The sequence below is a fragment of the Humulus lupulus genome, chromosome 1 (genome assembly GCF_963169125.1).
Source record: "Humulus lupulus chromosome 1, drHumLupu1.1, whole genome shotgun sequence".
Classification (NCBI taxonomy): domain Eukaryota; kingdom Viridiplantae; phylum Streptophyta; class Magnoliopsida; order Rosales; family Cannabaceae; genus Humulus; species Humulus lupulus.
The window spans coordinates 138,089,265-138,111,740 of record NC_084793.1 but is presented as its reverse complement, the minus strand read 5'-3'; the positions used below and the strand labels follow the sequence as shown (position 1 = coordinate 138,111,740).

Sequence of the window (22,476 nt, the reverse complement as noted above, 5' to 3'; positions counted from 1 at the left end):
CGCCACGAGCTGGAACTACATCAAGCTCGAGGTACGGCATAGAGTTGACACCCCCGACCATTTATGAAGTCAACCACGCAATGTAAACATGCGCATATCAGACATCACGTGTCTACTCCATTCCCGAATTCTCGGACACGCAGCATAAACGTGCGTGTTCAGGCACCCCACGACTTGTTTGGGCCATGCGGCCTACTATCCCCCTTACCTATTGATTAGACAACACTGCATTGTCAGGTTTTAGGAATTAATCATAAGTGTCACAGAGGTGACATGATGGGTAAGAAGGTCACAGGATGACCCCCTTTACCAGCACCCAGGTGTCCTCTCCCTATAAATATGGAGACTCTGGGCGTTGCAAGAGGCTGGTGTCTAGTTTGTAAAGAAACCCCCTGTAAGGAATACTAGAGATATATTAATAATATTGGCTGGTGGACTAGAGAGATTTTAACCTTCGAACCACCCTAAAAGGAAAGGAGTTATAACCTTCTCCCTATACTATTCTCGCCAGTTTAGAATATAAATATTTACATATTACGGTTCATTATCTAGCACTAATCCATCCCGTTTATTCGTATAATTATCTGTTACCGAAGAACCGCGTCAACAATATTAATATGATTGGAGCACTTTTTTTTCATCAAATTTAACAAAGGACATTGCGAGTTACGTTATAAACTAAAAATAATTGATGCATGTATACTAATCTACACTATGACTTTTTCTATTCTTATTTTATTATATTATTAATTTCTTTTTAAATATTATTATAATTTATATATATGTAGTCATGTAAATATTATATCAATGTTGTGTTTAAATGTCATATATGTAGAGATTATTGATATAAATATTTATATATACTATAAAACTCTAATTCCTTTTATTATATATTGAAAAAAAATAAACTGATTTTTATTAAAATTATAGACAATATTTTGTCATAATTTTTTAATAAATTTATATCATACATTATATTAAACATATTTTATTTATTTTTATGATATTTTTATTTATTTAAAATTTATATGATAATTTAAAATAAATACATACTTGAATAAGGATGATTATAACTTTAAAATTAAACAAATGTACATTGTAACTTATTTTTACCAAGAGAGGCTATATATTCATACGAAGTCTTGTATTAATTGTGAATAATAATCTTCCTCCCTTTGATAAATAAACGAACAGCTGTGGTACCAAGACAGGCTCATGATATGAGTTATGTTTATTTCTTTATGTAATAATCATTCAGTCTCTAGAGTGCTCATCTGTTACATCTAGATCATCATTATTTGGAAATTGATAGACGTGTTGGTGGAAATACAAATGGACACGAGACTAGTCACACAATTAACATGTAGTTAATAGAACTATAACTAACACTATTATCACTCATTCAACTACTGATGTAAATAAATTTAATAATAACCTTCACTGAAATTAAGAAATTTTCTTGCAATAACTAATTGATGAGAATTGGTCAATCCTTTGCTTCTTAAAAATGATTTAACATTCTCACTATTCACTGTCATAAAAAAAAATCCCACTAATCACCAAAGCAAACAATAAATATAATAATAAGAAAAATGTAAGACCATCTCCAATGATGAATAATTTGTGTTAAATTTGATCCAAAATATGCATTAATAATATATTTGATCCATCTTTTACATTTGTACTCTAATGCACAGTGTACAAATTAGTTAAAAAAAATAAATATAATAATTAATGTTTATTGAAAATATACAAAAATAATCAATTTTTTATTAAAATATAAATTAAAAATTAAAAAATTAATAATTTGTATTAGTGAGTGACAAAAAAGTAATTAAAAAAATGTAATATTTATTTTTAGGCTAAATTTATCTCATATTATATTTTGGGTTAAATTTGATACAATTTTTAATATGTGTCAAATTTTATATATATTTTACATCATCATTGTAGTTTAATTTTATAAATATGGACTAAAAAACAACTATACTCCACTTTTATAGTACTCCATTCGAGATGCTATAAATATATACAGAAACTTATAACCTTTCATTATTTAGAGAAAATGAAGAAAACTACACGTATATGTGCATGGCAAGCATAATTAACAATTAGCAGGACGCAATTTATTTATGTAACAAAAATCATGTGAAAGACGACGTCGTTCTATTAGCTTCGAACTTGCCAATTATTGATAAATAGTTAAATACTATCTTGGGTGTTAAGGTTGTAAAGAGTAAAAAAAAACATGTTTATAAAAAGTCAAATACCCAATTTGAAGACGCTTCTTTGTTTTATAGCATACGTGGTTATTAACATCGTGTCGCTTAAGGAAAACTCGGCCACAGTTTCCAAATTTAGCGTGTGGAGATTAAACGCCGCATGCAAAAAAACACCCTATTTTTCCTGAATTTCCTTCCATCTAATTTGAACTTCTCCAATAATAAAATACCGGCTAGGCCGGTTTTCCGGTTCCGAAAACGAGTACGTCTCCTTCCGCTACGTGTCAACAAATCACACCCACCACCTTTTTCAATTCTCGCCTATATATATATACTCATTCTCTCTCTAATTTCACATGTCAAACGCTATCAAAAAAATTCATTCACCATTTACTCTTACCAAATCTATCCCAATAGTTTTCCGGGAATCTAAATTCAAATATTTTCCCCTATCGGTAGATGAGAAACGCAAAAGGAGGATCCACAATGGTTGCGGATAGGCCCAGTAATGGTCTCCTCGCCCGGCCCAAATTCGGAGCACTGTTGCATTCCGAATCCAATGTCTTCTCGCCACGCCACAAAGCGTCCCACATCGACGACGACAGCTTCACCGGCCACCGCCAAAGTAGCTCATCGGCGATGAGCCCGGGATCATCGGTCAGTGCTTCTCCCTACGCCATGTCGCCTTGGAATAATCAAAACTCTTCTCCGTATAACAAGTCTCCTTGGATAACAGCCTCGCCGATTATTTTCACCCCTTACGAAGACCACGAGAGTTTTCCCCGTACTGGCTTAATTCGGTCCATTGTAAGAGAAGAGGGTCATGTATATTCTTTAGCTGTTTCTGGGGACCTCCTCTATACTGGATCCGACAGCAAGAATATTCGAGTTTGGAAGAACATGAGGGAGTTTTCCGGATTTAAATGCAGTAGCGGCTTGGTAAAAGCCATTGTTATCTCGGGTCATAGGATTTTTACGGGCCACCAGGACGGTAAGATTCGAGTCTGGAAGGTCTCGCCCAAGAACCCGAGGGTCCACAAACGAATCGGGAGCTTGCCCTCTTTCAGAGATTTTGTCCGGAGCTCCATGAACCCGAAAAATTATGTTGAGGTCAGGAGGCGACGGAATGTTCTCCGGATTAGGCATTACGACGCTGTTTCATGCATGAGCTTGAACGAAGAGCAAGGGTTATTGTACTCTGGGTCGTGGGACAAGACAATCAAAGTCTGGCGAATCGCAACGTCAAAGTGCTTGGAGTCCATCACTGCTCACGATGATGCCGTAAATTCCGTTGTTTCTGGGTTCGACTCGTTAGTTTTCACCGGCTCGGCTGATGGTACTGTTAAAGTTTGGAGGAGAGAGCTTAACGGAGAAGGGACGAAGCATTTCTTGGTTCAGAATCTACTGAAGCAAGAGAACGCGGTGACGGCTCTGGCCGTGAACGTTGAAAACGCCATCGTTTACTGTGGTTCGTCAGACGGGTTAGTCAATTACTGGGAACGGGAGAAGCACTTGTCCCACGGTGGGATCCTCAGGGGTCACAAGCTCGCTGTGCTTTGCCTCGCCGCTGCCGGAAACCTTGTCTTCAGCGGGTCTGCCGATAAGAACATTTGCGTCTGGAGGAGGGAGCCCAGTGGGGCCCACGCCTGTCTCTCAGTGTTAACGGGCCATACTGGACCCGTGAAGTGTTTGGCAGTGGAGGAAGATCGCGATGAGAATCGGGGCTCCGAAAAGGATGGCGCTGATGACCCGAACTGGGTGGTGTACAGCGGGAGCCTCGACAAGTCAGTTAAGGTGTGGCGCGTGTCGGAGCACGTACCGGAACTGAATCAGGTGAGAGCGTGGGAGCATCAGTACGGGAGTAGCGGCCAAGCTTCGCCGAATGAATCGGTGGTTAGTGGTCAGTCGAGCCTAAGGTCGGCCAGAGAAAGGAGCTTTAACCGTAGGCACAACCAAAATCAAAATTAAAGCAATGCAACGTCTTAAGAACTTAAGAAGTATCTCCGGGAACAACAAGCCAACGCGCTTTCGAGAATTGTTGTACGTTACCCGCGATTGGATTGGTTCTGAGGTGGCGTAGCTTTCGTTTTGTGGTCCCCGGTATAGTTGCAGAGACCGTACTAATAACCTTCATACGACGGGCACCGTCATTCTTCAAAGATTTCTGGACTCTTTTCCTCTGCATCTCCCTCTTTTTTTTCCTACATAACTACTACCCAATAGAAGCATGCCACGTAAGAAACAATTCGTAACGAGACTGCACTTTGTGTGTCCCGCTCCCGAACCAGAATTTACACATGGTCGATTTTCTTTTACTTCTTCAACTGCAAGTGTAAGTATGATTTTTTGTATTTGCTTTTCTCTTGCAAAGTAGAAATTTTTGCCTCAAAAATGAAAATTTTTAACAATACCCGTGAAGAAGAAAAGTACAATGTTAAAAGATGTCAAATCCCTTTCTATTTATGTATTTATTATATATATTAGTTATTTTCTTATTTTATAAGTTTCATGTCGTACGTAGTTATATTGTGACTTGTCCTAATTCCTAAAGAAGATCGAGTGATCTAATGTTGAATTGTATATTTGCGTGTGCTTGTACATATTTGGTTTTGTTGGGTTTGACTTTGGTGTATGGTAATGAATTTTTGTTCAAATTTTTGTAAGTCGTACATTTCAAACTCTCCTAAATTGATTACACAATTATATTTATATTGTATAATTAATTAATATTATTTAAATATTTATAGAGGCAGATATCTTGTACAGAAATTGTGAAGCTAGTTTCTTCTTATATGAAACCAAAGTCGTAAATAGTGGACCAAAAAATGCTAAAGAAATTATATAGCAAAGAGAAAAGTACAATGGACGGCAAAATTTTAAAATACGAATATATTTACTTTCGGATTTCTCTACTCTTATCTTAATTTCTTATTGTTTATTGGCAAGACTAAGAAGTAAAGTACGTTCAAAGGAAAAGAAAATTAAATCTCTCACTTAAGAAAATGTTATCGTCATATTTTGAACTCTTTTTCAAAAGTGTCAATGTTATTCAAATATTTTGATGAGAAAATTACATTTCATTATTATTAAAAAAAAATCAGTTGTATAAAAAAAAAGGGTGCAGTTATTAGTATTAATTAGTCTATTCAATATACACGTGACATTATTAATTGGATTTTGCTTTAAAATTAAATAAATAATAATTTATAATATTTAAAAAAAATCAAACAATTTTAAATCAATTTAATTAAAACTAAAAAAAATATAATAAATAAAGAAACTAAGAGACTGTTCATAATGTAATATACCGAATTTAGCATCTTAATTTATAATTGCTCGATATATCTTTTCTATATAATAAGTGTGTAGAAAACGGAAATTTTTTATTTAAACGATTTTTTTATTTTTTTAAGGTTAATTTTAACGAAATATTCTTATATTTAACAAAAAAAAAATAATTAAAAAAATTAATGATATTTTTGAGATATTTTACAATGATAATTATTTAAAAATAATTAATAATTAAACAAATTAAAAATAAGATATTTTATAATGATAATTATTTTAAAATAATAAATAATTAAACAAATTAAAATATGATATTTTTAAGATGTTTTACAATAATAATTATTTAAAAATAACAAAATTATATGTTTTATAACTTAAATAAATATTTAATTAAACTTAAACTCACTTATTAGATTAATATCATATTAAACATATAATATAATCTACTGTGAATTAGCAACAAATTATTTTTTTAAAAAAAACTAGCAAGAAACTTAAATTTAAAATTCACGTATAATATTTAATATTACATTAAACATATAATATATAATCTCTTGTTGTCACTCCCAAATTCATAAACTAGAACAAACATAAACTTAAACAAAAATAAATAAATTATTTAATTAAAATAGGATTTTTATTTCAAAATTTATATGACATTAATATAAATTTAATAAAAATAACTAATAAATCCTATAAATAAAACTAAACAAATGTTCATATTGCACGTTACTTATATCTAGTATATATATATATATTAGACTAGATGCAAGAAAGTATAGAATTTATTAATCACTTTTATTAAATTTATTTTAATATCAAATAAATTTCAAATAAATATTCTATTTTAATTAAATAATTTATTTATTTTTGTTTAAGTTTATGTTTGTTCTAGTTTTTGAATTTGGGAGTGACAACAAGAGATTGTATATTATATGCTTAATGTAATATTAAATATTATACGTGGATTTTAAATTTAAGTTTATTGCTAGTTTTTTAAAAAAACAATTTGTTGCTAATTGACAGTAGATTATATTATATGGTTAATATGATATTATTCTAATAAGTGAGTTTAAGTTTAATTAAATTTTATTTAAGTTATAAAATGTATGATTTTATTATTTTTAAATAATTATCATTGTAAAATATCTTAAAAAATATCCTATTTTAATTAATTTATTTTATTTATTATTTTTAAATAATTATCATTGTAAAATATCTCAAAAATATCATATTTTAATTTTTTTAATTATTCATTTTATTTAAGTTTAAGTGATGTTTACAATCTACAGTTAAATATAAGAATATTCCGTTAAAATTAACATTAAAAAAAATAAAAAACAGTTAAAACCAATAATTTTCATTATCTACACACTTTCTATATAGAAGAGATATATATAAAATGGGAAAATTGTAATTTGATAATATTAATAACCTATTATAAGGTAATATGTGTTTTAGCAAAAAAAAAAAAAAGCCGAAATTGATTATTGAGCATAATTGGGTTTGGAATTTGAAATTATAACTAAAAGATAATTAGAATTATGAAAAATGTGATAAAAAAAATACTCAAATTGATATTTCAGTATAAAATCAAAGAATTAAGCCGATTGTGTGTGTATACCGAATTTCATACTATGAAACTAACCACTCAGATAATAGTTTATATTAACTACACTGAAGGGATAATAAAAATAATTTGAATAATTATGGCCAATTAAGAATAAATTGTTACCATTTTGTGAAGGATGTGTGGCATTTCTGAGGCTTTAATTTGGAAAAATATCATAATTATTGGAGGTGGTATAAATTCCTAATACGACGATGATATATTTATTATATATTGGCATTATGGATGTAAATTCAGTTACTTAGGCTGAAACTTAGAAATATACCAAAAATGTTGTATTGGTGTTTAATATTATTTAGCATTTTTATGACTTAGTGAAAAAGTGGGATACATAGAAAGACTAATATGTTACAAAGGTCAATAAAGGGTATAATGGGCTTTATCTCTCATTTATATTTGGAAAATTTACACATTACACTCTAAATTTAAAAAATACTGCAAAAATTACAAAAATATAGATAACAATTGTAACAATAATCCCTTATTATAATTTTTTATTTAGTATGCAAATATTATTTACAAAATCGTAATATATAATTACAAACTTATAAATTTTGATTTAAAAAAAATTATATTGTTTGTTTAAAAAAAATTCTATATTTACGGTTATGCTTCTTTGTATTTTTATAAATTTTTCCAAATTTGATATTTTAAGTATTTTTTTAAATCTTAAATATTTATGTGAATTTACTTTTATAGTAATGTAATTTAGACCTTGGATATAATGGAAAAAAATCTTCTGTCCCCAAAAGTATGTCTCCATCCTATCCCACTAATAAATTTATGAAGATTTACACTCACACACGTTATAATATAAATAATATACCCACATTATAATTACAAATATAAAACTGATATTTTAATATACCCACATTATAATATTAATTAACATAAATAACATATAATCATATTTTATTTACATATTTATTATACCCACTTTTTTTTAACATCATATATCAAGCTAATTATATTTCCATATATTAAGCTCTTTGATTTCCTTTTTTTTACTGTTACATTTTTTTTTTTTGAGATATTAAAAAGGTATAATTTATTTCCTTATTTACAAAGCAATAATTTATTTCCTTATTTACAAAGCAATAATTTCTATTCTTTTCTTTCTTTACTTACGGTATATGGAGAGAGAGAGAGATTTGAATCCCTCATTTTTTGGGGTTTGATTGAAGTTTGGAAAATTCATTTGAGGATCTCATTGAATAGCTGAGATGGTCAAATACGGTGTATCTATTCAGAAGCCACATTTTGCCACTGAGAGTAGAAAATGCAGTCACTTGCCGAAGACAAGTCGGGGAAGCGAAAGGTGTCGACGGTGGCCCGCAAAGCTGTTGAACGACCGGCCAAGAAGCAGAAACATATGAAATATGAGTCAAGTTCTTCACTTGAAACATTCTTCCCAACCAAAAAGATAAAGGTTTGATCTATTTTTTGTTGGTTTTTTACACCCACCGTGTTTTGGGGTATTCATGTGTTGAAGATGGTATTCAAGTTATATATCAAGTTCTCTTTTTTATGAATTTTTATCTATGGATGAAATATATTTAGCTATATGTTTGGGTATTCATTTTGGTTGATTTTTACACAGTACAATTGCTCTGTGGGTTTTGTGATTTAAGTTGGCTTTTGTGCTGATTTTATTCAAAATCATTATAGTGATTTGGTCGTTTTTAAAATATATGTTTGTTTAGATTCTCATACTAATGTATAATCCTTTCATCCTTGTATGTATATTTGCTTGTAAGTTATTACCGTTTCTAAAGATTTATTGGGAAATTTATTGTTTAATATTGTACTGATTATTTTTTTGACACTTTGTGTGTATCAAGTTACAAGATAAATACTCAATAGTATCTAAATTTTAAAAAAAAAATTAATGTTTATTTATATGATAGTATCTAAATGTGATATGTTGCTTTTGAGAGTTCAAGTTGTGGATACTTATTGGTAGCTATTTTGGAGTAGTTAAATATATGATTTTTGATAACCTCATATATATTGTAGTAACTTAATGGGTCTTGTTTCTTTTAAAGTTTTCAGTTGCCAGTACTTAGTGCCACCATAACATGTCGGCCAATATCATTTTATATATTGTATAGTAGTGAATATTATTTATTGGGAAATTTATTGTTTAATATTGTACTGATTATTTTTTTGACACTTTGTGTGTATCAAGTTACAAGATAAATACTCAATAGTATCTAAATTTAAAAAAAAAATTAACGTTTATTTATATGATAGTATCTAAATGTGATATGTTGCTTTTGAGAGTTCAAGTTCTGGATACTTATTGGTAGCTATTTTGGAGTAGTTAAATATATGATTTTTGATAACCTCACATATATTGTAGTAACTTAATGGGTCTTGTTTCTTTTAAAGTTTTCAATTGTCAGTACTTAGTATCAATATGACATGTCGGCCAATATCGTTTTATATATTGTATAGTAGTGAATATTATTTGTGTGTTTGATATTGCATACCAGTTAGTATTAATCTTATGTGGCACATTTTAGTAATAGTATTAAACACTTTTTTTTACATCGTTTCTCATTTTCAGATATGGGACTTGTATTTCAAACCCGAAGATAGAATTGGTGGTAAAATACATTTTTGGGGGAAAAGTAATATTATTAATGACATTAAGAAAAAATTATCAAATAATCAACAGAAAATGTTGATGTCTACCTGTTTTGGGCACTTATTGGATCTTAAATCTTACAACATACAAGCTCAGGTAATTCATCATGCGTTGATGAGGGAACTTTATCAAACCAATAATGAAGAGATGTGGTTTGATTTTGGAGGCAAGAGAGTTAGATTTGGATTAGGCGAGTTTGCCATAATAACTGGTTTGAAATGCTATGGTGATTATAGTCTAGAAAGATTTAACATCAGCAATAAATTTGTTGATAAATATTTCAGCGATCAAAATGTATGTCGTGAAGTTATACATACACGATTTGGGTCAAGCAAATTTGAAGATGATTATATTTTCGCTGTTAAGTTGGCTGCTCTGTATTTCTTGTCTAACTATTTGATGTCTAAACATGATGGTAAACTTGTTGAAGACAATATCTTGAATCTGGTAGGTTCTGATGAGTTTGAAACATTTCCTTGGGGTAAGCTAGTGTTCGATCTAACGTTGAAAGAGTTGCAAGCGAGTTTTAAGGGAATGCAGAAAAAGAAGGTTGGAGAAAAAGAGAAATCGGTGATTAAGGTTGCTGGTAACCCCACTTGCCCATCTTCAAAAACATACAAGTTGGGTGGGTTCCCATTAGCATTCCAGTGTTGGCTGTATGAAACGATACCCAATCTCAAGGATGATAGATTTTGTTTTTATGACGAAGAGCAAGTTTTTAGAATATCCAAATGGAGTAGCACATCAAAGCCTGAATATAGTACGCTAGAAAAGAAAGTGTTTATTTCATCTGTGGTGAGTTTACTACTTCTTAGCTTTCTAACATTTTAGATTATTTTTTTTTTATCTATTGTATAAGCTCTTACAAATGTGTTCCATGTTTTTTTAGCTTAAGGTAAATCACATTATCCCTTCAGAAGAAGAGGCTATGTTGTTGGACATCAAAAATTTCAATGTTTTGTCAATGTCGGATTCAGAAACGGATGATGACTTTCAACCATTTCATGTGAAGGGGAAAATGACTTATGCTGGGGAATGCTCGTATATGCCACCACCAATATCGTTTGACAAGGAACGACCTCAATTTACTGATTTGATTGATCGCATCAAGGTTGTTCTTATTAAGCAAGACCAATTAGATCTAAAAATTAACAATTACAAATCACTTATTGATGCGAGGTTTGATTTGTTGGAGAAGATCATGAAGAATAATGATACCAAGATGGATGTTTTTGTCGAAGCATTGAAGGAAATTAAGCAATATATGGTACATGTTAAGGTTTGATGTTTTTGTTCATTTTTAATTTTGTTTGATAGTTTAACAATAATTGTTGTATATTTTCCAATTCCAGTTCCATGATCAAATTGAAATGATTACTGACATTCAACTTGAAAAAGAAGACTACAAGGTAGCTTTTGATGTAATTTTTGTTATATGTTGTACTTGTAATTGTGTCTATATTGTATTCATATTTATATTTCAGCTAGCTGAAGTTTTTTATGTTAATATTTGTGTTTACCAAGAAAAACAAAAAGAAGTCAGTAAGGTATCTTCTTTGTTAAATATTTATATATTGAACTAATTTATTTTATTTTAGATATTGAATTTTAGTATATTGTGAACACAATGGTTAGCCACCGATATGCATTTTTTTTCTTGTCATCTAAGATTAATGGAGAAATTGAAATTAATGCTAAGTTACAAAATCAGAAAGAAGAGAATAAGGTATTTTTGTGTCTTTTTTATTTTGGAGGGGGGAGCTTATAGTTCTTGTTTTATTATATGAGTTATTGTGAGTGGATACTGAATGGTAGCTGAACAAATAGGTTGGCGTGCAAGCTATATATGGTTCTATATTTGGTTTTTAGAGGTTTTTTTTTTGTGATCAACATATTAACCATTTTTCTTTGAATATTTTACAGATTGAGTATGAGGATCTCCCAAGTTTTGATATAATAAGTCAAAACATTTTGGATATTGAACTTATGCATAACAATGATACTGTTCACACCCCATCAATTCAAAATAAAATAGTTGGTCAATCATATACCCAAAACCAAGAGGACCACAACCAGCATAAACAAAAAACAGAAGATCATAAGGACAATGGTTGCAGTGATGACAAAGTAAGCATTTTCATTATAGGTCTTTTTACATGCTCTGTACATACTTAACATGTTTCAAATATGAGTTTGCATCGTTGATGTATTTCAACGATAGGGTATTGATCATAAAAGTGTGTACAAGGATGCAATAGTTAACTCTAATGATAATCCTGAAGAAAAAAAAGACAATATTATTGGTGATAAGTCAATTCCAAATGAAGCTGCTGATGTTGTAAGTGGGAATGATGATGATGATGTTGGATTTGTCAAGGCACTTGGTGATACAGTTGATGAAGTCATTAAGCGCTATGCAGATAAGAAAAATGAGGTTGGGTTTAAAAATTTCTATTCAATATTTGTTTTTTTTCTTGTTATTTTCAATCATCTAATGAAATAGCATTATTATATAATTTTTTACTAATTAGTAGATTTTTATAATAGGAATACTCCAATCTACCTGTTATTGAGGCTGGATTGGTTTCTCGTCAGCGTAGTGCCAAACCAGGAGTTCATACTAAAGATCCATTTCCAGATGAGTTTGCTTTTGCTAAGAAGACTACTTTGTCCAAATCCAATCCAGTAATTATAACTATCAAAGGATTGTATCCTTTTTCTTCTGACTTGGAGCATACTCCTCATTTTTCTGAGCAATTGGCTTTTGACCAATGGTTTCGTTTTGGATTTAAACAAAATAATAGGTAGTGCCAAACAACATTATTAATTTACATAATCATTTGAATGGTTATTTTTAAATATAATTTTTGACGAACGCAGGAAGAAGTTGTTTCTAGACGAGAGAATAAACCCTCCTCTCCATTTCGGTGTTGGTGACATGGATAACAAACAATGGTTTTATGATCTGTTGACTCCAGGAAGAAATCTAGATATAATGGTTAGAGATATTGATTTTTGCTTACTTCTCATATTTTTTTTCTTGATACTAATTAGTATATTAATTAATATGCAGCACATAAACATCGCATTTTACTACCTGAGGAAGCAAATTAGATACGACGAGAGTATTAGTATTTCAGCAACAACAACAGATTCTTTTTTTGGTCAGCGGATCAACTCATTATATAAAAAATATGTGAATTCTGGAAAGAATGCAGCAGCAATACCGGACAATAATGCAATAAGTGAGTATATTGATGGGTTGCACTTGCATTGTAATGTTCGATGGAATACAGTTGATTTTATTTTGATGCCTGTGCTCATTGAGGATTTGACACATTGGGTTTTATGCATATTTAATATTCATAAGCGATGTCTTGAGGTGTACAACTCTATAGTGGGAACAAATGCATCTCTGAGGAAAGTATCGAAAGCGATGAGACCCTATGCAGTATTGTTGCCTATATTACTTGCTAGGATTGAATTTTTTGCTAGTAGAATGGATATTTTTCCTAATGCTCATGAGTTTGCGAACAAGAAAGAAACAGATCCTCTTGAAGTTTTCATGGTGCTTGACCTTCCAGAACAAACTGATAGGTATTCAATTGTATTCATTCATTCATTCTTTGGTTATAATTGTAAAATGTAACCTGTTTTTTTTTTAATAATAGTGACTGTGGGATTTTCATCATCAAATTCGCTGAGTATTTTTTGCGAGGTGAAATTAAAAAGTTGCCTAATCCGATGCCGGTGGATGTGTTTCGCAATAAAATTTGTGTTGAGTTGTATGTCTACGCAAAAAAGAAACAAGTTGAAGGCTACCTTTCTGAATCTGAATTTCCTGGCAGATATGAGAGATCAAAGGTTGTTGACAATAAAATAGCTATTGATATTTGAATGCTACCTTTCTGTATCTGAATTTCCTAGCAGATATGACAGATCAAGGGCTATTGACAATAAAACAGCAATTCTTAGTTAAACATATTTTATTTTATGTTCGAGGTTCTGTGATACATTGACAGTAATCTTATATATTGGTTTTCAATAACCAGTTTTAATTCTATTTAATAGTAATTTTTATTATTCAAGTTGAAATATAATTAGTAGTACAAAATTTCGTGAAGCATTTTCTATTATTTATCTTATTGTAGCAATGTGTTCTATTATATATAATTCTTAGATATAGAGAAAAAATTACATTCATCATTCTTAGATATATTATGTGGGGGAATAAACTTAAAATTACTCATACCTCATTAATAGAACGATAATATACTATGTGGGGGAATAAACTTGAAATTACTCATACCTCATTAATAGAACAATAATCTGCTAAGTCAGGCCTCTCAACTTATAATTTTCTTCTATATATATTTATATAAATATGTTTTATTTATGAAATGACATAAATAATGACTAGTGGTGTAATCATTTTGTGACAATTTCTTGTATAACAGGCTTGATTTTCTATGTTTGCCATGTTATTTAAATGTATTTATATACCATGTGGTAGTAATATAACATTTTATTCCATCTATCAAATGTTAAAATCTGGTTTTGAATATTATCTATCAAGGAAAAATTTAATAAAATACGAAACCATAAATGTATTTTATCAGACAATCATTCAAATCGTCAACTGAACACCTCATATTTGAATGTAAATATAAAAAAAATACAAAAAGATGAAACTGTAACTTTAATTTCTCTTCATATTACTAGGACGCATGATAGGCGGATTTTTGCATGTTTTTCTGTTGTGGCCTTTTTCCTGACACCGCCCACATTTGTGTTGATCCTTTTTCTCATGGGCACCTCGATATCGTTGTTTCCTTGGTCTACCTGCAGGTCGTTTAGTGGCAGGTGGTAGTACATCAATTGCTAAAAAAATTTATGGTACTTCCCATGTTGACATGTCACCAAGAGGCAAGATTGAACCCTCGTATGCTGCGATATATGATTGTTTCGTGTAATAATATGAGCAGTAATCATAACAATCTAGATTTCTTCGTCCAATGACTGCCATTGCATGTGAACATGGCATTTTATCATATTGGAATTTATCACAGGTACAAGTTTTATTTCCCAAGTCTACGGTATATGACTTTTTGGAATCATAAACTGTGTAGACAACTAGGTTCGATGTTTCAACCTTTTAAAAAATGAAAAGTAATTAGTAATCTTTATTATTAAACAAATAAATAAAATATAATTTCAAAGTTTGTTACCTTCATTTTGCGTGACCATTCTCGATTGTACTTCAACGACTCCTCTACTTCAGATGATAGATTTGTGAATGTTGAAGATGCCAGGTGTTTGTTTGCCCAATGCCATTTTTGAACCAGGCATCTAATGGACTCCACCAAAAGTGATACTGGTAATTCCCTTGCAGCGTTGAGTGCAGAATTTATTGATTCTGCAATATTAGATGTTAATGTTGAAAATCGTTTGTTTGGGCTAAAAACTCTTGTCCATTTCTCAAAGCCAACTTCATTCGCTAGATATGATCTTATTCTTCCATCTACTCTGTCCAGATCACACATGTATCTTTCAAACTCATCCATATTATAAGCCTTACTAGCCCCTTCTAATGCATTTTTTAGCTCTTCACCACCCCTTTTTATTTTTTTCTTAATGTTCTGTAGTAGGTGGTAACCACAATAACCATGCATAATTCTTGGATATACTTTCAATGTGGCTTTTTCGATACTCTTATGCCTATCAGAAATTATGCATTGTCCTTCACGCTCACCATAAGATTCTTTCAATTTGCGCATGAACCATTCCCATGAGGCATCATTTTCAGAATCGACTATTGCAAATGCTAGGGGGAATATCTTTCTATTTGTATTTTGTGAACTCGCTGATAACAAAGTCCCGCCATACATTGATTTTAAGAATGTCCCATCTACAACAACAATAGGTGTACAATGCTGCCAATTTTCAATAGAGATGCCAATTGCAAAAAATAGATATTTGAATCTATTTTCATTATCCATGACAAGGTCAGTAATTGTACCTGTATTAAATGGATACATTTAGGTAGTTTATTAACATGTAAACAATTAACATCAAACATGATCTACTTTTTATATATAAATATTTGTACTTATTACCTGGGTTTTTTTGTTGTAGCATGAATAAGAATGAAGGTAGAATTTGGTATGACTCATCTGGTCTTCCTCTTGATAGTTCTAATGCCTTTTCTTTCCCTCGCCATGCTTTCTGATACGAAATTGATACACTGTAATCATCCATCATGTCATCAACAATGTCATTTGGCGTAAGAATCTTTTTTGGGTTCATAAGTTTTCTCTTTAATATATTCCCCACTAAAGTACTAGTAGCTTGACGATGGTCACCACAGATAACACTTAACGAACAAGTGTGTATCTCCTCGAAACTTCTGATTTTAAACATATCTGTTTTCCCCAATGATGATGCATGGAAGTACCATTTACACTCATCATCCAAACAAACTAAGACATAATCCGTTTTTGATGAACGCTTGACTTTGTGCTGATAGTTGTGTTTTATTGAATACATATTCATTGCATCCACCACCACACTTTTGTCACGAAATACTTGTTTAATTGAAATTTTTTCAACATGGGGATCTATGATCAAACATGTGTTGTGTAGTTCACTATTATTTGTCAAAGCTAGTTGCTCCTGCTCAAACATGTAATTTGCCATATTATTTGCAATTTCACTCCACGAATGTAATTGTCTGATTTCTTCACACTCTTTTTCTTGGGTGGTAGCATTTTTGCTATTGCTTCCAAACAATAGTTTTTGTGTGTTATCAACTGTTGCACTTTTGTAGGTCGTTACTAGCAAGGGGAATGATGTGTTGTTAGAAGCACTGCGCTTCATCTCAAGGTAGAAATTTAAGCCCTTGTCATCCTTTATTGTCATTGGCGGGATTCCATCTTTTATTTGAAATTGTAGGTCCAATCTATCTATTTCACTGCCTAATTCCAAAGCATCACAAACGGAACTCCTTAGAATCTCATATGTGCTACCATTTGGGATCAATATTCCAGTCACTTCATAATCTTTATAATTGAATGTATCCTCCCAAATACCATTGTAGTACACAACTATCATTACCATGTCCATGTTCCTACAAATTCAATATAAATACAACATATGCCAGACTATAATTATACTTGAAAACATAGTATCAATATGATTAGTGTTCTAGCTTGAAATATACTATTTGGTATCCATAACCAAATTCTAAACAATAATTTCAATTGTTATTAAACATTATATAGTTGGTAGTATATAATACACCAATATACCTCTTGGTATTCAAATTGCAACCTAATGATATGCTAATACTTGATAATACTTGATACTAGCTATGTCATTAATCGAACACTATTAAAATACTACTTTCAAGTATCCAACAAAAAAACGGTGGAATCATTCCCTTAACAAAACTTGATACAAAATCAGTTGCTTGTCATACACAACAAAACAAATAAAAGAATTGAATAAACATAACTTTTAACAATACAAATTCTTATAAATAACTATTCTTATTTCTGATAAACTAAACCCATAATCATCATCATTTCATACACCAAAAATCACATCAATTTATTTATATACTAAATGGTTTACTTTTAATAAATTAAATACTTACTAGTATCAAATGACTACTTCAAGGCACCTTATGATCTTCAGTCCCCCTTTATATTACTATTCAAGTTGGTTACTAGTAGAACAATGGAGTTGTTGCTAATAGCCAAATTATATACAATAATGATTTCTGTATTGTTTACATTTTGATTCAAATGTTATATAAGCTGTGAATTAAAACAAAAATATGGAGAACATAAATGTGTAATAAAGCAATGATATTATGCAATGATTTGGTTAATACATATATATATATTTTTTATACACGAAATTAACACATTTGATTAAGGAAAGATTTTATCATGGAAGTAATATAGGGATTCATTTTGTTATATTAAATCAGAAATTGTTATGTACGTACACATTTATTTAAGAGAATTTTATATATGTAATATATTGGGGATTTTAAGGGAATTTAAGGGAATTGTTAATATATGTAATATATGCAATCAGAAATTGTTATATCCGTACACTTAAATTGTTATATTTAAGGGAATTTTAAGGGAATGTGAGTAATATATGGGTATTCATTTTGTTTTATTAAATCAAAAATTGGTAAATACGTACACTTCTATTTAAGGAAATTTTATTTTAATGTGAGTAATATATGAGATTCTTATTGTTTTATTACATCATATGAAAATGTTAGTAATGTAAATAATTAGTAGGATTTCGGTAGATAATTTTTTCCCTAACAGATTTGATATTATTATTTATTATTAGTATAGAAATGTAAACTCCCCATAAATTTAAGCCACCTGGTTTTTTCATTTATTAAGTACTTTAATAAAAATTTGTAACGTTAAGTAAGATTAACTAAGGTTAACAGGCAGTTAACTTTCATCCTACAATTAATGTTATATTCTCTCTCTTGATTCAATAACAATATCAGTACTAAATATTAAATTAACTATATATCATATTCTTTCTTTTCCTATCTTGTGCTAATATTTATTTATTATTCAGTATATTTGTATTTTTTTTTAACAAATATTGTATATATATTAATTAGTTTGACAACTTTATTTGGTAGGTACATAATTCTTCTTCTTCTTTTTTTTTTTAAAAAAAAAGGGGTAACATTTAATAATTTTATCAATATATATCCTTAACTATTATAAAAATAACTAGATATTTTTATTGACAAATATACCTTTATTTCACACCCTACTGTTATTTAATTTTTCAAATTTTTGTCCAACTCTTTTGTTTTGCTCGTATGAATTTATATAACATCTTTTATATATATATATATAACAAAATTTCACACAATTGTTAAAAATAACAAAATTCTTTATAAAAGTTATCTTCTAACTCCACATAATCATAATTATAAATTAAATTCCAAAACATATCAATAAATTTGTGCCTTTAAAAATTGCTAACTCCACCAAGCCAAATTCTTAGATATTCTTGAAAGATTGACTATCTTCAAATCCAATAGGTGTCTTCTCGGCCTGCATAATAAATTTTTTATTAAGCAATGCATTTATTATTATTATTATTATTATTAAATAAAGTCAATATACCTGTAAAAGTAATTCAGTCATGCTTATTTGTATGCTTGGATTTTCAGGTGCCATATTAATCTGTAAAAAATAAAAAGATATAAATATATATAAAATTGGTTCTTGATAAAAAAAATTAAATAAAACATATAGTATATTACATGGTTAGGATTATATGATGTAGTCGGGAATGAAAAATCTGGTTGACAAAGTGGCATATAATTGTTGACTTGATCATTGTTGTTAAAGACTTGTGAAACCTGTAAGATAAAATATATAACATTTAATATTATAAAATTATAGAATTGAAAACATAAAGTTAAAAAAATAAGAATAAGTACCTGTTTTGTAGACAAGTTTTTTTTAGAAACTTTAGTTTTTTTACGCATCTTCTCAAGAGCATTCTTTGGACGTGTAGAAGAACTACCACGAATTCTCTTATTATTTGTTTTTATACCTTTTATTGTTGTATTGATTCCACCGGTAGTACGATTCTCCTCTTTTCTTCCAACCGTATCTTCTTCCAAACAAGCATCCACATCATCTGAAAGTCGTTTAAAACCATCTCTAGCAAGTTTATAGGCTTTTTCAGTTACTGATGCTTTTGTTACAATATGAGTGTAGGATCTTGACAAATCTTGATAACTGATTAGTGCTCAAAAAATGCAAATTTATTAGTTCTAAAGTGTAAAATAAATTAAGTTTTAATTAATATTTTCATGAATTTATTGTAATATATTTTATAATTTAAAATATTAATTTTAATTTAATTTATGTTTAATTTTCAGGAAATAAATTGCATTTTGACACTAATAAAAAGGGAGAATAGAGAAATAGTTAAAACTGAAAAAGAAAATGAAGAAAGTGACATTTTTGAAGACTTGAAGCCCAAAATAGGCCCAGGCCCGCCAGCCTCTTTGCACTCCACAGCTGCCACCTGTCCGCATCATCTCCTCCAAGGCAACATACTGTCAAGACCCAACATGCATATTTCTTACATATATGCATATTTCCTCCAGATTTCACCAAGTTCAACGTGACCTCCTTTTCTCCTTCAGCAAAGGCCCAAGTCAAGCCATTCATCACCAAAGGCCCAAAGCACCCAACGACCCAGTCAAGGCCCAAGGCATTTTCTTCAGCCAAGGCTGCCTACGTGGCACTCTCTCATTGGTTGAAAATGGGTCAAAACCCTCTTGTGTCACCAGCCATGTTTTGTGGGTATTGGGCTTTGTAAATTGCTATTTTGAGCTTTATAGATTATGTTTTTGTGGTATTTTAGAAAAAGAGCATTTTGACTATACACAAAAATAGCTAGGGTAATATTGATAATAAGATTTGATTTTTCAAAATCATATTTTATTATTAATATTTCAGATTTATTTTGTAAACCCTATTTTGTTGTTTAATTTCTTTTTAGTCCTTTTCCTCATCTATAAATAGGGGCACTTTCTTCACATTTGGTATGTAATTTTTAAAGTAGAGAAACTATAGCAAAATTTCCACTCACTTTCTTCTCATATTTTCTTCTTAGAATTTTGTGAGAATCATGAGCATAATGGCCTAATCTTCCTAGGAAGGTTAGTGATGATTCCACATGCAAGTGATGTTATTTTGCTACTTTGATTTACTATGTTCTTAATGTAATATATTTGAGTTATTTATGTTTTTTCATCTCTATCTTTATTTTGTTATCTCTATTTACTTATGCTAATAGTATATAGGATTAGTCATGCTCTTTCTATGTGCTTCTAATTAGTAAAAGTAATATTAGACATAATTTTATGTCTAATCTTCTATTGCATTATTGCCCTTGGGTATTTTGTCATTTTTAGATTTTTCATAAGATTAACATTGTGCTTTTAAAGTAAAAAACTTTATAACTCAAATGAACTTTTGTTAGAAAAACTATGGACTTTAATGTTAGATTTTCCAAGTAAATGTTGGGATGTGAACTATTTACTTGTGTATTTTTGTAAATCAAGTAACCAAGTAACTAAACAAGCATTTGGATTATTCTTGAAACCTTTCATTTTCTCAAACTCTTGATTACATCTTACCTTTATTTCACTTATCTCATTTCATCACTTTATCAAAATACAATACCAAAATCTCAAACATCTTTCCATTTACAATTTTATTTACTTCTTGTTACTAACTTTTTGTGCTATTTTCTACTAACCTTTTGATTTTAGGTTACCTCCTTGTGGATCGACCGCCCGATCTTACTACAACTACCGCTTAGTGTAGTCACATTTTGGGCGTTAAACAATAACGTAATGCCAAACTTGCTTTAGGATCATCTCCCTGTTTAATCTCAAAGGTACTACTTGTAACTCCCATCTTCGCATGCTTTGTCCACCTCTTTAAAATGTATTGAGAAGGTATTTTCACAATATTATGAAAGGAAAAGACTTTAAGAATATGTGAGCATAATATTCCTGCAAACTCAAACTTCTTGCAACTACATATTGTTGTATTAGCCGATGAATCATATTTAACTGTGTGGTGAAAAGACTTACCATTCGGAGTAAGCTTATATTCTCTCATAACTCCTAACTCAGTAATAAGTTCCATAGCACAACTATAAGCCTTTGAAAACTCAACCTCAAACATTCTCAACACTGCAGGGGTATACACATTCGCTGCATGATTCAAAATTTCAATTGGAAGTGATGGTGCCAAATTACGTTGACTTACTCTAAAGTCGGCTTTTAACTCTTCATAACGTCGATCATCAATCAACCTCTCAAAATGCTCTAAAAAACGCAACATAGTGTGTTGATAGCTGACATACTTTTTAAGTACATTATTCATGCTTTCACTTCGCTGTGTAGTAATCATATTTGCACAAAAAGTCTCTCTTCCATATACTAAAGCCCATTTCTCCTTAACCTTGAACTATTGTGCCAACCAATCATTATTTTCAAGATTATATTTCCCAATCATGTTCCCCCAAGCCTCAATAAATTCACATTCTTCATCATACTCATATATGCAATTTCCAAAATCAGTAGCAAATTCATGAAATCTTTCAAAAACACTACTCAAGTGTTTAGCTGTATTCTGATACATATGCCAAATACATAAACGGTGATACGTTTCTGGCCATTGGGATCTTAATGCTTTTGCCATTGCCGCATCTTGATCAGTAAGAATAGTTTTTGGTTTTTTCCATGACATAGCTTCTACAAATGTGTCAAATAACCACATAAATGTTTCAGTAGTTTCATCATATAACAATGCAGCCCCAAATATAGTGGTTTGTTTTGATGATTTACCCCAACAAACATAGCAAAAGGTCGACAATCATGATTTTTTCGGTAGGTTGTGTCAAAGCTAACAACATCACCAAAGTTATAATATGATTCCTTCATTCGTGCATCCGCCCAAAATATATTTGTTAACAAATCATCTTCATCCGCTTGCAATGCATAATAAAAATTAGGATCTTTTGACTTCATCTTTTGAAGATATTCAAGAACACCACCTGTATCTCCTGCATGCATTTGAATTGTTCTTTTGGTGCGT

General features: G+C 30.3%; 4 protein-coding genes across 5 annotated transcripts; 3 read left to right on the top strand and 1 right to left on the bottom strand.

The window, feature by feature from the left end:
• The first annotated feature begins 2,572 nt into the window (after positions 1 to 2,572).
• LOC133798276 (protein JINGUBANG-like) lies at positions 2,573 to 4,891 on the top strand. Its single transcript, XM_062236519.1, has one exon. The coding sequence runs from the start codon at positions 2,682 to 2,684 to the stop codon at positions 4,188 to 4,190; it is 1,509 nt and encodes a 502-aa protein (XP_062092503.1). The 5' UTR covers positions 2,573 to 2,681; the 3' UTR covers positions 4,191 to 4,891.
• Positions 4,892 to 7,831: 2,940 nt separating this feature from the next.
• On the top strand, positions 7,832 to 12,219 carry LOC133798251 (uncharacterized). The gene is made up of 5 exons (XM_062236490.1): positions 7,832 to 8,569; positions 9,710 to 10,585; positions 10,680 to 11,057; positions 11,143 to 11,199; positions 11,714 to 12,219. The coding sequence occupies exons 1-5, from the start codon at positions 8,420 to 8,422 to the stop codon at positions 11,963 to 11,965; spliced, it is 1,713 nt and encodes a 570-aa protein (XP_062092474.1). The 5' UTR covers positions 7,832 to 8,419; the 3' UTR covers positions 11,966 to 12,219.
• On the top strand, positions 12,220 to 13,786 carry LOC133798261 (uncharacterized). Of its 2 annotated transcripts, XM_062236501.1 has the most exons (4): positions 12,220 to 12,594; positions 12,671 to 12,788; positions 12,864 to 13,387; positions 13,462 to 13,786. In XM_062236501.1, exons 2-4 carry the CDS (start codon positions 12,729 to 12,731, stop codon positions 13,685 to 13,687), a joined length of 810 nt encoding a protein of 269 aa, XP_062092485.1. In that variant the 5' UTR covers positions 12,220 to 12,594; positions 12,671 to 12,728; the 3' UTR covers positions 13,688 to 13,786. The 2 variants fall into 2 exon arrangements, with proteins under 2 accessions (XP_062092485.1, XP_062092493.1); XM_062236509.1 differs by having other exon boundaries at positions 12,220 to 12,788.
• A 1,002-nt stretch (positions 13,787 to 14,788) lies between these two features.
• Positions 14,789 to 16,912, bottom strand: LOC133822593 (uncharacterized). Its single transcript, XM_062254975.1, has 3 exons — positions 15,907 to 16,912; positions 15,019 to 15,809; positions 14,789 to 14,809 (listed from the first exon to the last, which is right to left on the bottom strand). The coding sequence occupies exons 1-3, from the start codon at positions 16,910 to 16,912 to the stop codon at positions 14,789 to 14,791; spliced, it is 1,818 nt and encodes a 605-aa protein (XP_062110959.1).
• Positions 16,913 to 22,476: the final 5,564 nt, after the last annotated feature.

Bases quoted from the DNA above. Each gene is read 5' to 3' on its own strand.
- LOC133822593 (XM_062254975.1), bottom strand. From the start codon at position 16,912: ATGGACATGGTAATGATAGTTGTGTACTACAATGGTATTTGGGAGGAT. The intron at 15,810-15,906 runs GTAATAAGTACA...CATTTAATACAG, and splicing joins GCTACAACAAAAAAACCCAG to GTACAATTACTGACCTTGTC. The intron at 14,810-15,018 runs GTAACAAACTTT...ATGCAATGGCAG, and splicing joins AATGGTCACGCAAAATGAAG to TCATTGGACGAAGAAATCTA.
- LOC133798261 (XM_062236501.1), top strand. From the start codon at position 12,729: ATGGATAACAAACAATGGTTTTATGATCTGTTGACTCCAGGAAGAAAT. The intron at 12,789-12,863 runs GTTAGAGATATT...ATTAATATGCAG, and splicing joins GAAGAAATCTAGATATAATG to CACATAAACATCGCATTTTA. The intron at 13,388-13,461 runs GTATTCAATTGT...TTTTAATAATAG, and splicing joins CTTCCAGAACAAACTGATAG to TGACTGTGGGATTTTCATCA.
- LOC133798276 (XM_062236519.1), top strand. From the start codon at position 2,682: ATGAGAAACGCAAAAGGAGGATCCACAATGGTTGCGGATAGGCCCAGT.
- LOC133798251 (XM_062236490.1), top strand. From the start codon at position 8,420: ATGCAGTCACTTGCCGAAGACAAGTCGGGGAAGCGAAAGGTGTCGACG. The intron at 8,570-9,709 runs GTTTGATCTATT...TCTCATTTTCAG, and splicing joins TCCCAACCAAAAAGATAAAG to ATATGGGACTTGTATTTCAA. The intron at 11,200-11,713 runs GTAGCTTTTGAT...AATATTTTACAG, and splicing joins TTGAAAAAGAAGACTACAAG to ATTGAGTATGAGGATCTCCC.